Raw genomic sequence first — 17,454 nt, 5'->3', positions numbered from 1 at the left:
GCAATACAGTTTTTAACTGCATAAAGACAGAGTTTCTTTCATTTGAACTAGTGTCTCCTAAAACTAAATATAAATCATTGAGGCTGTATTACATAGACTTTTCTCATTTTGACAAATGGATGTGATCCAAAACGATTGTGTATAAATCATATTTTGGAAATTTGAAAGTAAATTAACGTATAATTTCAGAGCTACTTTTTCTTCATTCCTGATTGGTCTTTGGTTGACATTAGGTTACACTATTAATTTCTAAGACTCTCAAATGCATTCCCTCAGTCAAAGAGTCAAGTGTTTATTAAGAACTGATTTATGTGCCAAAAACTATGCTAAGTTCTCAGAAAACAAAGAAAGGCTAAGAAGTTAGCACTGTTTTCAAGGAGCTCATATTCTAATGATGGAGACAATATATAAATAGCTAGCCCCATACAAGATAGATAGATAAATCAAGACAGAGATAGATGCTGAGAGGCAGAGGGACAGAGACAGAGACACATATACTTACATATTTATCTGTGTAAATGAAAGTAGGCGCTGACAGTAGGACAGTGGGATTCAGAACCAGTGTGAGACCTGAAAACACTTCTTGAAGAAAGTGGGGCTTTGAGATGAGAAATGAAAAAAACCCAGGGAGACCAGAATATGATGGTGAGACGAGGGAGCAATGGGATTGGGAGAAGCAGTCAGTGAAAAAGTATCAAGATAAAAGATGGAATGTTGCATGAGTGTAGTTGGATCTAAGAGTGTATAAAGTGTCTAAAGGACAGTAAAGGGCAAAAAGATTGGAAAGGTTTGCCAGGGCCACCTGGTGTAGAATTTTAAATGCCAAACAGGGCATTTTATATTTAAATGTGAGCTGTGAACTAAAATCCAGGCTTATATTGAGTTGAATAAGTAGAGCAACCTAGTATGTAAATATTTTACTAGGAGAATAAAAACAAAATGGCAGGCTGGTTCTGAGAGTCATTCTAATAACTTTTAGCAAAATAAATATACTAGGAGAATGTGGACTTCTTGGGTATAAGGCTTTCTTTCTATCTATATATTAAACTTTCTAGCTATCTATTTATTTTAGTTTGTCCAATCTATTGTGGAAGAGACATGCATGCAAAGGACAGAAGCTGGAGATGGGTCAGCTGTCAATCAAAGGAAGATTCCATTTGGAATGTTACCGGGAAAAGCAGTTTGGAGCCAAGCCAACGGTGACTGGTTTGGGGGTTTTCTGGCTGACATGAAGGAAGAAGCTGGGTTTATCTCTGGGACTTGGGATAATCAAATTGGAGGTGGCTTGGCTGATTTGAAGGCAGAAGAAGAAGGACAATAGTCCACTAATCTCTCTCTGACTGGCTCTGTTTCATGCTAGTGACTGAATTGCCATTTCTCTCAATATCCTCCAATTCGCTGTACATAATAGGGAAAACCCTATACCTCTTACCTTATCCTCTATCTTTCATGTTTTCCACAATAAACCCTTATTTGAGATAAAGAAGAGAAAAGAGTATTTCCTCTGAAACATCATAGCTCACCCTGAGTGACATAGAATGATGCTGAAGAAGGAGAAAGGGGAAACTGAAGGGAAGAAGAGCGAGGAAGGGAGGTATAGAGGAAGGAGGGTAGGTAAAAGAAGATAACTGCTTGATCCATTAGTTACCTAGTATCCACCGAATATACCCTCAAATATCATCTATTACACTATGAATTATTAGTAAAAACCTCAAGTACTAAGACAATGTGAGATTAAATGATCTGTTCATGATTACAAAGGTAGTAAATGATTAAGTTTGGATTTGAACTCTAAGCTTACCAGATTCAAGTCGGACACTACCTTCTTCACATAGCAGATGCTTAATAAGTCTTTGCCTCGTTGAAATTAAGCCAGTCATGTCAAACAAAGTTGTCTAATCAAGATCATTGTATTTAAATTATGTTATTTATTTATCTATAATTATATTTTGCCTGCCATAGGAGAATGTAAATTCCTTGAGGGCAGAGGTGATTTCATTTTTGTCTTTTTAGCCCCAGTATCAACCATGGTGCTTAAACATAAAAGGGGTTTACTGAATGATGAATAAATAAATATATGGTTTAATGAATTATCTTGGGTTTTTCCTGGCTCACTTTACTTCACAGATTGTAATAGCTGGTTTGACTGAAAACGAAGACTGAGATCATTTTCAGAATTATAGGCCCCCAAAAGGAAATCCAGTCTCTTTTTACTGGCTTTGTCTTAGTCATTTTGTGGAAGTACAAAAGCAAGTTAATAACAAATTCCATAATTCTTTTAATATTTTTTGTGACTGAATTTTTTTTTAATAATGACAATAGTTCTAATATATTTCCTAGGCACACGATTTGCAAGGGAAGAGCAGCAAAAGGGAATGAAACCCATTGCATGTACAGCAGAACAATGGCAACAACAGTAATAACAAACCATGAAAAAGCTAAATGTGCTTAATGCATTGTGGCTAACTGGCTCCCAAATTTTCCTTTTTCAATAAATAAATAGGTTCCTGTTTATTTTAATACGCATGAATTGTAATAATATTTTGAAAATAGTTTGGGAAGGAAAAAAGTTGATGAAACAACTTGTTTCTTTTAAAGATTAATCTTTGTAGCAATTGCTGGGGTTCTTCATAAATAATTTTTTAAAAAATGTACCAGAGTATGCTCGAGGGCAAACATGCAGTGTATGCCTGGCTTATTTCATTCTCTTAATAGATGCTTAATACAGTCACAGATGTATCTCATCCAGCATAATGTAAACCAGGCAAAATACAAACATTTCTAAACATTTCTTGGTTTGGGACTAGGAGGCTCATTTTTGTATTCTCTCTTGAAAATATATTTATTTGCTTTCCTATAGTCAGTGCTCTGAATCCACATTCTTGTCAATTATTAATAATTTATTTATTTTATTTTCAATAACTCCCTGGCATTCATCCTCTGCTTAACTGTGCTGAAAAGGAAAGGTCTTGGCTCTGTCAAACAGTAGAAAAAACAGGCATCCTTCCATAGTTTACAACTCTTCAGAGACATGGCATTTCTTTATATGGTTTTCTTGGCAAACATGAGGGATAGAAGAATTGTGATATTATGAGAGATGATACTTTCATACTTACACATCATCTTTCATCTATGTTTTATATAAAGATTGAAAATGTGTAACTATTCTAACTGCTCAGCAGTTGTCAAACTATAGACCTTTAGCAGCAGTTCCTAATTTCACTCTCCACCTTAGCATCCCGGGCAAGGCTACAACTAAAGCCTTCTGCAGAAGGGACAAGAAGTCATTCAATTGGTATAACTCCCCAGTAGCAAACAAGATCTGTTAAAACAAATGTTTAACATATATTTTCAATAGAAAAAATATTTTTTTACTCATGGAAATCCAGGAATTTTCCCAGTACATCTAAAAGAGGAATCACTGGGATTCAAAATTGATTCGTCAACAATTAATTTCCATCAACAATTAAGCACCATCTTCAGTTTGAGGTCATTTTTTATCCTCCGATTGACGATGCTATCCCTTCTTAACTACCTTATATTGACCAACTTTACCATGCTTTTGTATTTAGTCTGTCTACACTTTAACATGTTCTTTATATTTCTCATGTTAGAATGTAAACTCTTTAGGATAAAGATTTTTTTTCCTTGGCACTTTAACCCTAATATGTAGAACAAAGTAGGAGCTTCATAATAGCAGCTGGGTGGTATAGTGGATAAAGGGCTGGGCTTAGACCACCAATTTTTTTTTCAAAGTTACTCACTGAAGGAGAAGCAATGGATGTCTCCTATTTTCAGAATCATGAAGAGCTGAGTTTTAAGTTCTTATTCAGATGCAAAATCCCAGGCATTCTCAGCAATATGTTGTAGAATAGTTGTAGATGATAATATATTTCTATGTGTGTATTTTAAAGGAGAACTATCTATTTAATAAAAGATACAGAGACAGACATACAGATAGATGGACAAACAGAGAGATAGAGAAAGAGACAGAGAGATAGAGAGATTGTGCCCCAGTCTTATAGATTTAAAGTTATGGCAATAAAACCAATAGAAAAAGTTTTGCTCTCACCTACATGGTAGGTTAAAAAATGAATATTTTTCCTCTCCAACATCTCTCATGTGGCTGTCTTCATCTTAAATGGTCTGGTCACACACTAAATATCCTTCATATATATGCAATATCTTTAAAATGTAAGGGTATTTGGTGTGTGGCCAAATCATCTAAAATGACTATCTGCAACAAATTTTGAAAAATATTTATAAAAAAAAACTTTGGACAGAGTTCTAATTTATCAAATTTATAAGGAGCTAAGTCAATTGTACCAAAAAAAAAAATCAAGGCATTTTCCCATTGATAATGGTCAATGGACATGAATAAGCAGTTTTTAGCTAAAGAAATAAACTATCAATAAATATATGAAAAGGTGTTCTACACCTCTCAAAATTAGAGAAATGTAAATCAAAACAATTCTAAGGTACCCCCTCACACATAGCAGACTTGTCAATATGATAGTAAAGGAAAATAATAAATGTTGGAGGGGATGTGGCAAAATTGGGACACTTCTGCATTGCTGGTGGAGTTGTGAATTGATCCAACCATTCTGGAGGGAAATTTGGAACTATGCCCAAAGGACTTTAAAAGAATGTCTGCCATTTGATCCAGCCATAGCACTGCTGGGTTTGTACCCCCAAAGAGATAATAAGGAAAAAGATGTGTACAAAAATATTTATAGCCATACTCTTTGCAGTGGCAAAAAATTGGAAAATAAGGGGGTGTCCATTGATTAGAGAATGGTTATTCAAATTGTGGTATCTGGTGGTGATGGAATATTATTGTACTGGAGGAATTCCATGTGAACTGAAGAGACTTCCAGGAATTGATGCAGAGCGAAAGGAGCAGAACCAGGAGAGAACATCATACACAGAGACTGATACATTATGGCACAATCAAAGGTAATAGACTTTTCTACCAGAGCAATGCAATGCCCCAGGATGATCCAGAGGAATTTATGAGAAAGAATGCTATCCACATTCAGAGAAAGAACTTTGGGAGTAGAAACACAGAAGAAAAAAATATGATTGATCATATGGTTTGATTACTCTATTGAAAATATTACTAATATGGAAATAGGTTTCAAACAATGATACTTGTATAACCCAGTAGAATTGTTCCTCAGCTCAGGGAGCTAGGTAGAAAAGAATAGAGGGAAAGAACATGAATTGTGTAATCATGAAAAAATAATATAAATGAATAATGAAAAAAATGACCACCTAAGGCTTGTGGAATGGGTCATAGGATAGGACCCATTAGTTCTCAAAAAAAAATTGACCACTCTTACAACCAACCATTAGAATTTACAATCTAATTTACTAATAATAAAAGAAATACAAATTAATACAATACTAAGACTTTTTCAAATTGGCAAGGATGACAAATGAAAATAGCCATTGTCATAGGCATTTTAGTAATACACAGTCATAAATTGATCCAACCATTATGTAAAACAATTTGATATATGCTAAAAAAAAATTAAAAATCTAAATTATTTTTGAACTAGAGGACCCATTACCAAGCATATACCCCAAAAGAAAAAGACAGAAGAAAATGTATAAAACAAAAACAAAAATAGAAGCATTTTTATAACAACATAATCTGTGCCCATTGAACTGAGAAAGTGGTAAATAAATAGTAGTCTATGAATGCTATGAAATATTTCTGAGCTCTTCAAAATAATCTGTATAAGAAACCTAGAGAATAATGAGAGGTTACATATGGACAGGAAACACAGTAAACAAAATTGGGAAAACAGCATGTAAAGGCATTTCTCTGCACCATAGACCATTTCCAACTGTATATAGTTAGTAGCACATTGTCTCCCTCATGAGATTGTTAATTCCTTGAGGGCAGGGTTTTGCCTTTCTTTGTACCACCATCATTTAGTGCAGTATTTGGCTCAGAGTAGGCAATTAAGAGGTTCTTGTTGAGTGACTACCAACTTCATTTTCTTTACTTCTCTTTTGTCCCTATGTGCCTTCCCCTAGTTCCCAGACTCCTTTTTACTTCCATTGTCCTCAAATGTTCATTGTGGCACCCTACTTAGGCCAGTCCTGGGCTCCAAAAATTACACTTCCTCATTCAAAAATCAGCATAAATAATCTTTTCCCTATTAATTTTTTTATTGAAATGATGTCTCTATAGAAGGATGAAGGAGCATGTAATATTGGAAAATTCAAATCATATTCAATTATGCTAATATATTTTTAAAAGGATTCCCTTTGACCATAATCCCTTTTTTTATCATTTAAAGTTCTGGCAGCAAAACAAAATGAAAAACAAAATTCAGATAGTATAGGGAGAAATAATTTTTTGCTGTTGAGAGGCCTTCTTTGGGAAACTGGTCTTAAAAGATTGACCCCAAACATTACCTCAACCAACTGTCATCACCCCCCCACAAAAAAATAAAACAATAAGATTTCTTTCCCTCGGTCTCTCTCTGGGGCCTCAGTACACTAGATAGTGCATGAAGGTGCCTTGAGTTAAAAAAAATCTGTAATCCTTTGACAACTTGATTGTCTCTAATGTACAACTACTCATAACACTCCCAAATTAAAAGGCTACACTTAAAATTGTTTTCTGTATTCTGAATGTGGAAAAAATTAATGAATTATTTTGTAAACACCTGGTTTTTGTAATGGAAGTCAAATTTTTGTCCAGACCTGTAATTTCATCCAATGAAGGAAGTCACTGTGTGAAAGATTCCTCCAAAGGTACACATTGACTACTCAAGACTTCTAAGGAGTTAAGCAGTTGCTTGGACAATTAAAAAGTTAACTGATTTGCCTAAAGTCACTAAATCAGCATGTATCTATGCATTCAATTTCCAGGGCTAGTTCTCAATTCTCTGATTATTACACTAACTGGTCTCAAAGTAAAAGGAGATAATTCATAAAAATATTTGCTGGTTCCCCGCAGTTAAATATAATCAAAATCTTTAATTGCTTCGATGCTAAAAATGATGTAATATTCAAAGAGTATTTTTAGGTAAAGTTAATATTTTCCTTATGATTTGCTATGGTTTAAATTGCATGTGAACTGTTTGGTTAGTAAAATTTTTTTTCCAAAAATTCCATTCCATTAATTTTATTAGGAAAATTCTGTCATAGAAGTTCATGAAGAGTGTTTATTTCTTTTAAAATGTTAACCATAAACTCTCCATTACATAATATAACATTTTTCTAGGTAGATCCCCACTGACAGTTGGATCTTAATACAGAAAACCAGAATCTTCTTATGCCCTTGATTCTAAACTTCCCCAAATAATCTTTGGGTTTTGAAAATGAAACATGTAAAATGCAAACAAATATTTTTGTAATCTTAGACTTCTCCTTCAATAATTGCCTTTTATTATAATAGAGCCAAAATGGACATGTAACAGTTTCAATTCTTTTAAGACTACAAGATTTGCATTATGTCAATCTAGCAAAAGTACAAAACAGATTGTAAACCATTATGTGATTAGTTATGAAAATTTATGAATCCTAGACCCTTTCCCACTAATATTTTTCTCAAATTATTCTATAAATATTTATTCCTACAAAAATATCATGTGAGGTATTCCTTTTATTTTCTGATTTTTTTTATTTGGCCTATGATTTGTTACTCTGCAATCAGAAAAACTTAAAACTTTTTTTTTGTTTTCTCTTCATCAAAATGTCTCTTAGAACCATGATAAAAAAAAAAAAGTATCTAAATGACTTTTGACCTGGAGGATCCATTGTCAAGCATCTATCCCAAAGGGGACAAAAACAGATATGTACAATACTAAAATATATATAGCATATTACGAGGAATAAAGAAAAATAAAACATTTACCCTATGAAATCTGTAATGTGTCATGTAAGCATAAATGAGACTTTGTTGTGATGGCTCAGAAATTTTATTTAAGAATTGGAAATCTAAAGGTTAATGGTTATAATTCAATCTTGTTCACACTTGGTAAACATTTGAATGCTTTATTAATATGTACTTTATTTTGATCAGTGAAATGGCATTAATGCATGTTAGTTTATTTTTTGATGGTATATAAAAGGACACTTGCAAAATGTTAAATTATCTTTGAAATTTTGTAATTTTATTAACTTGCATAATCTAATCTTCCTGGTATTGAACCTATAATACTCTATGGGATACACTTTTAAGTGTATCAAAAGACTTAGAGGTAATCCCTTTTAGACTGTCTTATTTAGCAAACAGCCAGTATAACCTTAGCAGATCCTTCAACCTTTGTGCCACCATTTAACCATCTTAAAGATAATTCTGGCTACTTATCAAGAATGTTTTAAATTGTTGTGTGTTGTGCTTTGAGTTTCTCAGAGTCTAGGTACCCCATAAATTCAAAGCCTGAATAACTGTCTGTTCTGAGCAAACTGTCTTTATAAAATTCCCTAAATTTAATGCATACTGATCCCCTAAAGTCTCAAACAGAATGTCATTTAGCAGCATAAGTTATGTGAATAAGAGCAGCAAGAAAATGCAAAAGCAGTAAAGAACAAGGGAGAAGAATATGGAACTTTGACAATAAATCTGGATATGCTTGCCTAGGTCCCAGTCTCAGAAAAGAGAAATGATTTTGCTGATATGCAGTTTTTGAAATTATTAACTAATGATCCTCAAATGTTATGAAAGTCACCTGGAAAATGTTAAATTCTCCAAGCAAAAAATTTAAGGGCTTTTATTTAAAACCATTCAAACTGAAAGATTACCAAAAAATAAATAAATAAAGGCAAACAGGGTTGTAATTTTTAAATCTCATAACTGAAATGCATTTCCCCTTCAAACATTTATTTGCTTTGCCAATATAATATGACCTAGAACACTGACAACATAGATTTTTTTGAATCTCACATAGTCACTGAAGATAACTGACAATGTCTGGGAGTGCTGGTTTTAAAGAGTCACATTATTTTAAGGTTTTTACAGATTTTCCAATTCATGAGAAGCATCAATTTTGTTTTATAACCTACTAAGTATTTTATGATTCACATTATTTTCCTCAATAGCCATTTGAGTCCGAAATATTTACTTTTATCTGCCTCTAAGATGCTCATTGAACCAAATGCTGAACACAAGTGTCATCTTTGTAGAAAAGCACTAACATTGCCACTCTTGGATAATGAAACTGTCTTTGGATCTATATGACATGTACATACTCAAAATTAAAAATACAGTATATTAATGATGTGAGGTGTAATATGGACATGAATATACCACATTGGATAGAAGCCCTAAATAAACCCAGGCTTTTTTGTTGCCAACATATTACCATATGGAATCAAGATTCTACTGTAGTTGTTTATTCCTAACTATTAATGATATAATGAATGTTTCAAATATAATAATTAGGTACTTAGTTTATTAACCTAAAATAGTAAAAAAGGCTACATTTATTGAGTTCACTGTCATTGCATCGAGTGTTTTTATTGTCATTTAGAATATTGCCATTACCTTTCTTTAACTTTGATTAAATATCTTTCTAGCATGTAAGACAATGCTTTGGGAAAAAAATGGAAATGGTATGCAGCAGGAGATCTCAAAATATAGTCTAGGAACTTCCCACCATTTCAGTGGGGTCCAGGAAATCAAATCCTTTTGTATTAAGATATTTATATTTCTAATATGGTAATATCAATATCATAGATATAACTGATATGAATCTAAGTTCTTTGGGAGAGTCCACAATAATTTTAAGCATACAAAAGGGTTTTGAGACCAGAAAGTCCCTAGAATAGAGTCTGTTACATCTTCCAAGGTCCCATGCTAAACTGTGAGTGAAAGCTAATTAGAATGGGAAGTTTGGCATAGTAAAGTGGAGAGGCATTAGGACCTGAGTTTGAGGTCCTTCTTAGACCTTTTTGAGTCTCTGTTTCCTCATCTTCAAAATGGGACTAATAATTCATCCACTCTTAAGACCTTCAGGTGTAGCATCAGTTATTTAAATCTGAAAGCAATGACCTTTATAATACAACCAGATTTATAAGCTATGAAATTTTTTCCCTTTCTGTATTTGGGAAGATCTGAATATGAAATTTTGCAGAGAAAGTAGTGCTTGGAATTTCCTACCTTTAAGTCGGTGTGCAATTGAGCATCCTATTTCAGTAAATTCGGTTAACAAATTTGATTGAACTAGGATAATGGGATAATACATCAAGAACGCATAGGGACCTTAAAGGTCACCTAATTAATTTTCCAAATGAAGAAATCAAGAATGAAGGATGAAATTGTCATGGCACATAGGTGGGAAGTAACAAATCCAGAATAATTTTTTTAATGTAGGAAAACTAATAGATTAAAAACCAAGCAATGACAACAACAAAACCCTTCCAACTAGTTGTGAAGACATTGTGAAGAAACTAAACAATTTACCATTTTCTGAGAGTTACATTTACTCCCCCAGTCAATAAGTATTTATTGATTACCTGCTTACTGTGTGACTAGAAATGTGTCTTGGTTCTTGTGAAGAATACAAATTAAACATTATAGAGCTCATAAAAAGTAATATATTCAAGATGAACACAATTTCTTACAGTCATAGGTGTGAATACCCCCAACCCCCTTGCAGATTATAAAGTCTCCTTGTCTCAGTATACTGTCTAATAACTTGCTATGGTCCTCCTCAAAAAAAAAAAAAAACTCTTTGTGGCTAACCTTCTGATGCTAATCATCTCCAGACTTAGACAGGGGGCCTTCTCTGACAACAAGTGTCAATCCATCAACAGCCAGGCTTGTATCTGAAATTTTTCCGATACTGTTTTGCTGTTTTGTACATTCAACAACACATGATCTTATGCTACCCTCTTTGAAAACCCAGTCACCTTTCTGGTACCATAAACCATCATAGGAGTACTTTACAGACATATCAAAAGCAAAATGATTTTCACTCAACTAATTGTGGAGGTTTATACTCCTTTTCCTGTTCATATTTGTCTATTTAACAGTAACTAAAATTCTAAAAGAAGGGAAAGGAGAGAAAATTACAGATTGATCAGTTATTTGATAGATCTAAAAAAAGATTTAGTGGGAAAGGATGTTGGTTGCAATAAATTCTATTATAAAAAGGAATCCTTTTTTAAGATAATTAAAGGGTGATGATATCTAATCATTTCAATAAGTCTCTATGGACACATAAATATATTACATATATACATGTTGTCATGGTTGAACCAAATGGAGTTAGCTAAAATCAGTATTATTTGACAGATGATCTCATTAGCCTGAAAATTTCTACAATCAGTTAATGGTTATACATTATGTGGCATTAATATTTTACTAATTGCATTTCCATTGTATTTTAACTAGCTACCAGAAGTTAACATCTTTGAAACTTTTCTATTCCTTATAACGGAACTACATATACAGTGATTTAAATGATTGGAAAAGCTTTTCTTTCTGAATTAAGCCAAATAACTTTTAAAAATTACTCATTGGATTTATTTACCCCTAATATTTAAAGATATATTTCTCATCGCCATTTACACTGTTAATTGTTATTGTATATAAACTATGTAGATATATCTAAAAAAATAAAATGGCCTATAAGTTACTTTCAAAAACTTTAACCCAGTAGTTCATCAATTACAAAATATCTTGTTATGAAATGAACAGTTATTTTTTAAAGTGAGCACTCTTTCTGTAATTCTAATGGGTAGTTGATTTTGTTTTTCTTCTATTTCTGAGTTTTGCTAAAAAAAATTTGACTTTATTGAGTACATCCACAAATGTGTTAGGATATATATTAAAATGTAATAAATGATCTCATAAAACAGCATGGTAAATATGAGATAGGTCAACAATGATAAAAATGAGGATAGGAAAGAAGAAATTTCCTGATCAGGAAGCCAAAATTAGAGAGGACAGGTTCAAGTCCTCATGAGATGCCCTCTAATGGTATGGGCTTTCCCACAGGCTTCCCTGCAAGATATGCCAAATGCATGAGAAAGAAGTAGTCTGTCATTTGGGTATTCATTCAATGGAAGGAAGTGGCTAATTTTTCATTTCACACTTAAAAAGGCATGAAAAAGCAAAACAGAGGAAGGCTGGCTAAGGGTGTTTGTGAACTAGGATAAGAAAAGGTATGTCCCCTACAAAAAAAGACATATGCACACATGCATATTCAAAAAGAAAAGCAAAAAAGAGAATTTACAGAATGCCATTAAAAACATTAAAACCTGCTCATCTCAAATGTAAAATTTTCCTTATCTACACATGGACATTTTATTTATTTAAAAAAAAGAATTAGGACAATCCTGTTTGAATTACAACACATAATTTCAAATACAAAAAGTCACCATAAAAGAAAAAAGTCAAAGAGTTATCTAACTCTTTCTGTTTGTTATATTTTTGTGCATTGGTTCTGCCAATCACCAAATATTTAACTGAACATCCATTATTTTCTTTTTAACTCTTCCTAGTTGCCCACTCTTAAATATAATCTAACCTAAAGAAGAGAAAGGAGGGAGAACTGTTACAACAAATGGTAATAATACATAGAGTATGGTAAATTTAGAGAAATGGAGGAAGTACAGAACTCCATTGTTAATAAAATTGGTGTTCATCCATCCTTTGATTCCCTAGAAGATGTACTCTCCAGTATGATGCTGGCAGTTTGTTTTACTTTAGATTTCATTTTTAGCAGATGGATTGCAAATTGGCAACTACTTATGCCCTAGTGAATACAGCTCCATTACTTTTCTCCCATTTAATTTGTGATTGTTCTTTTCTTTTATAGGGAAATGGATATTCCCTGAAGCCAAAAATTTATGGTTGTATTTTCCTCTGTCGGCTTGCAAATCCCATTTGTATGCCTATACATTAGAGCATTGGAGATAATTTAATGTTTTTTCTTTTATATGATATTTCACATTTATTATCTTATTTTATTAAATAGCTAGCACCTTGTATCCTGACAGTTCCTCAACCATTCTGTCCCTATATACATGAGCATATGCTCTAAAATCACATATCTTCCTGGCTCTTCCCTGTTAAGAGCTAGGAATCCTGGGAGGTATATTTATGCTCTTTAGTAAATCAGAGCTCCAGTGAACTTAATGGAACCTTCGTGGCCTGGAAGAATTAATGTACCTCCCCAAATGTGTAACATATGCTCCAGCAGTGCCTGACTCACAGGAAGATCTTATTGATAAGGTGGACTGTTGTGTGCCCTGCAATCATTCCACTCACCACCATGACAAAGCTAGCTTAAGAGTGGAATGAATTGTTCACAACAGCATAGCACTAATGCACAGTAAACCGACTTATTTAGAGGATATCCAAGGAAAATGAACCACTGTAAATATGATAATGATTCAACTGGATCTCTGCCTAGCTCATTTATTTTTATGACCTAATTAAATAAAACACTGAACTAGAAAACACACTTAAAGAAATTCCAAATTTCATCTGTGATTCTAGACGCTTAAATTCATCATGTCAGTTTGGAACAAAATGGTTTTAAATTAATAAATTCCCCTCAGGCAGCCTGTATTTCCCATTACAGTCTCATCCAGATTACTGTTATTGTGCATTAGGAAAACTCCTTGTGGAGAGACTATGCACAAGTATGAAGGCTAGATCGCAGTCTTTATTTATTTTTGCAGCTAAAAATGTCATTTCTGTAAGAAAAAAGAGGAAGGACTACGTGGCCACGGCTCTAGGAAGCTGCTCATGGTCCTTGTGGTGCCGGCGATTTCGCTTTTTTTTCATCTCCTGCACGTGCTTCCATTTAGCGCCCCCTTTGTTTCTCTGCCTCCGTTTTTCCCGGTGCCACATCTGTTCGCAGTACTGGTCAAGGCTGAAGTTGGGGCTGCTGAGGATCTGCATGTAGTCTTTGTACCTCAGGCGAGACTCAGCCAGCGAATCCTTGCCCCTTCCCTCCTCGTGTTCCGCTTTCTGGCTATTTTCCATTTGTTCGTTCTCTATGACGTTCAGAGTCAGCTTCACGATGGTGTGGACGAATGTGTGCTCCTGTGCCTTGCAGTAGTACAGCCCAGAGTCCTTCTTCTGCAGACTGCGAATCAGCAGCCCGTATTCAGTTTTGATGACCCTTTCATCGGGTTTCAGCTGCAGAATTGGAAAATGGAGGCAATAAATTAAAAACAGAGAGGGCTACAAGCGAATGAAAACATGCTACATATTTATACTTCAGTGAACCTGCAAGATCTCTTCTCTTTATGTCTGTCATCACACAGGCTACTTTGTGTCCTATCAAAAAAAAAAAAAAACAGCCCAGCCCTTCTTAAACCCTATTGAGAACCACTCACATTTGCATCCTATTAGGTCTAACTGGGCCATTGAAATGCAGTAATTTGTCTTTCAGTCTTTCAGATCTCAATGGGGAAAAAATGAAGGAAAAACACAAAACTCTCTCATTGATGTGCCTTGTAGATGAATTGATTCACTAAACAAGTCCTGGTGCACAGACTGCTTATTTGAATTCCATAACTAGATTGGGAACTGAATAAGCATTGCTTAAATAGGAATGCTCTCTTGGATAAGCACCCCCCTGGCCACTCTGAAGATACAGTTCTTCTGAAAGGCACCACTAACACTTCTTTCTAGATAACAGACAACCAAATAAAATGATCAAAACAGTGCGGTAAATGTCAAGTGGAATGGCAAGCACAAAGCCCCACACAGCCCTTTGAAAGGGGAATATTCTGTAACCAAAGAGAACCACAGTTGGAAGGGAGGCTACATTTTAAGTTGAATTTCCCCTCTTTATTATGGAATGCACTTGGATACTGTGGTGTATATGTGATACTTTAAAATATGCAGTTTGTGGAAATATTTGCCATACCAACGTATCATCTGACATAGTAATCACAGTTCACATGTGAGAAAGCACAATGCAGAAAAGTACCTCCATTGATACAATCCCCTTTGAAGAAATAATGCTGAAAGGCATTTAAGACATTCTAACTTGACCAACCCACAATCTGGACTGACTCGGGAAACTGTCTTGAGTAAAGCTGGTGCTGTGATTATCGACACAGGGGCTCTGGATTTACTCCATGGAGTGTCAAGTGCCTCACTTTAAAAGAAATTACAACCACCAAAAGCTGGACGCTTCCCATTTTATACACTGGCTCTCCTGCACACACTTAGAAGATGGAACTCCAGGAGAGAGAAAGATGATTAAATAATTTACACTCCGTGGGTGAGTGTGCTTTGTACCTTTATGGGAGAGACATGTAGGACGGTTCCTCTACCATTGAAAAGGAGGGGAAACAAAGAAAGAAGAAACCCAGATGCCATTATATGTTGGACGTTCCCACAGAGGAGCAAAGTTGAAGAGTACCTCACCACTTGGCTTTGCTCCTCATAGTGTGAAGAAAACCAGTAAGCTGTCCAACCCTGCCCTATTTCTCATTATATGAAGAGCCCGTGTGGGAGGAAGGGAAAATAGCACCACACAGCCCTGATATCCAGGAATGGATCCTATACTACTAGGGTCTCTGGCAAATTATTTACACTCCTTGAGTAATCGAACAAAATCAGACTTTACTGCTAACTTTATGGGTGGTTGTGATGTTAAAATACTATATTTGCTCCCTAATTAACATCAAGAAGAATGAATGTCTGAAATGGAACTAATTGAATTTGGAACCCTAATTCACTCAATTGTGCCCAGTGATATCCCTTTTAGGCCTAATCTCCAAAGACATCAATGAAAGAGGAAAATGCCTGTGTATATAAAAATATTCATAGCAGCTCCTTTTTCCAGTAACAAAAAACTAGATACTAAAGGAGTTCCCTTCAAGTAGAAAGTGACTGAACAAATTATGGCATTTGAATATGATGGAACACATGGTACTATAAAAAATGAAGAAAGAGAGATTTTCACAGAAACCTGGGGGAAACACACACACACACACACACACACACACACACACACACACACACACACACACAACTTTGAGGACCATTTTAAACCTCCAGCAAGAACTACTCAGGATCAGGAATTGAGCAGGACCAGAAAAATAATTCCTATAATTACAATCTGATAAAGACAGGCAATTTTGAAATACTAAGAAGTTTGAGCAATGCAATAACTAATCATGATTTCAGAGGACCAATAAGGAAGCATGTTACCAACTTCCTCCTGATAGAGAGGTGATGAACTACAGATGCAGAATAAAACACAGATTTCTGGACATGGCCAACCTGGGAATTTGTTTTGCTTGACTATGCATATTTGTTTCCAGGGTTTGTTGGCTTATATGTCTGTTTCCAATGAAGGTGAGAGGGAAATAGTGGTGGTGGTGGTGGTGCAGAAATAAATGCTTATTTTTTTTAACTAGAATTAATTCTTTTTTTCAGAAAAATAAATTTTTACAAAAATGGCTATGCTGAATTCATCATTCCACTCAAAACATTCAATGCCTCTTCAAAGAATTAAATGTATGTGAATTGGAGAAATTACAAACAATCAATTAATCAGTCTATCGATCTAGGACAGCTAGGTGACATAGGGGATGGACTGCTGTGCCAGAAATCAGGAAGATTCATCTTCCTGAGTTTGAATGAGGCCTCAGAAACTTACTTGTTAATTGAATCTGGGCAAATCACTTGTTTCTATTTGCCTGTTTCCTCATTTGAAAAATGAATTGGAGAAGAAAATGGAAAACTACTCTAGTATCTTGCCAAGAAAACACCAAGTTAGAAGCAACAGTCACACACAACTAAAAAACAACTGAAAACTATCATCTATCAATCAAGCAGCATTTATGAATTTCATATATTGTCTCTCCAGTTTTGTCACAGGTGAAACAATCCCTCCTCCTTAAGAGCTTACATTTAACTATATCTTAATTTTTTAAGGTTAAAATATGTATTATTATTTTTAAAGGAGACCTATGATTTCATCTTCATAATGAGTTCTCAGGGAACTGAAGCAGATAAGCAACTTTTCTACATGTAGGTTTACAAAGTTGCTTGCAGTACTGAACAGCTAAATGACTTGCCAAGGTTTTCACAGCCAGTTAGTATGAGAAGAAGGACTTAAAACCCAGTTATTTCTGACTCTGAGTACAACATGCCATATTGGCTAGAATAAAACTAATGCCACATTAAAACACTTTGGAAAGTCTTTCCCTTTTGCAAACTGACAAACTTGAATTTTTTTCCCCTTTTTGGACTAAGCTTAAATCACAGCCATTTTCCAATTTAGAGTCTATTCTTAACCTCCTTTGTCTTTGGATGTTTTTGGATGGCTAATTAATCTTCTTTATCACAAATGGAGTCATTGTCCAGCCATAATGATGATGATGATAAATACTATTATGTTTCAGTATATAACTGTGGTACTTTGTGGCTTACAACATGTCTTTACACACATTATATTTATTGAATTCTTCTAAGAAACCTGAGGTTTAAATGGGGTAGACATTATGGTT

The 17,454-nt window shown here is 34.4% G+C and overlaps 1 protein-coding gene across 7 annotated transcripts in view; it reads right to left on the bottom strand.

Moving 5' to 3' along the window:
- Nucleotides 1-5,351: 5,351 nt before the first annotated feature.
- Nucleotides 5,352-17,454, bottom strand: part of SEMA3D (semaphorin 3D) — a 242,136-nt gene continuing 230,033 nt past the window's right edge. For all 7 annotated transcript variants that reach the window (XM_056799465.1, XM_056799464.1, XM_016426051.2 and 4 more), the window contains one exon: nt 5,352-14,119. In XM_056799465.1, coding sequence (XP_056655443.1) covers nt 13,694-14,119 — 426 coding nt within the window. In that variant the 3' untranslated portion in view covers nt 5,352-13,693. The remainder of the gene's footprint in view (nt 14,120-17,454) is intronic.

The sequence above is a fragment of the Monodelphis domestica genome, chromosome 5 (assembly GCF_027887165.1).
Source record: "Monodelphis domestica isolate mMonDom1 chromosome 5, mMonDom1.pri, whole genome shotgun sequence".
NCBI lineage: Eukaryota > Metazoa > Chordata > Mammalia > Didelphimorphia > Didelphidae > Monodelphis > Monodelphis domestica.
This window is presented reverse-complemented; position numbering and strand designations above follow the sequence as displayed.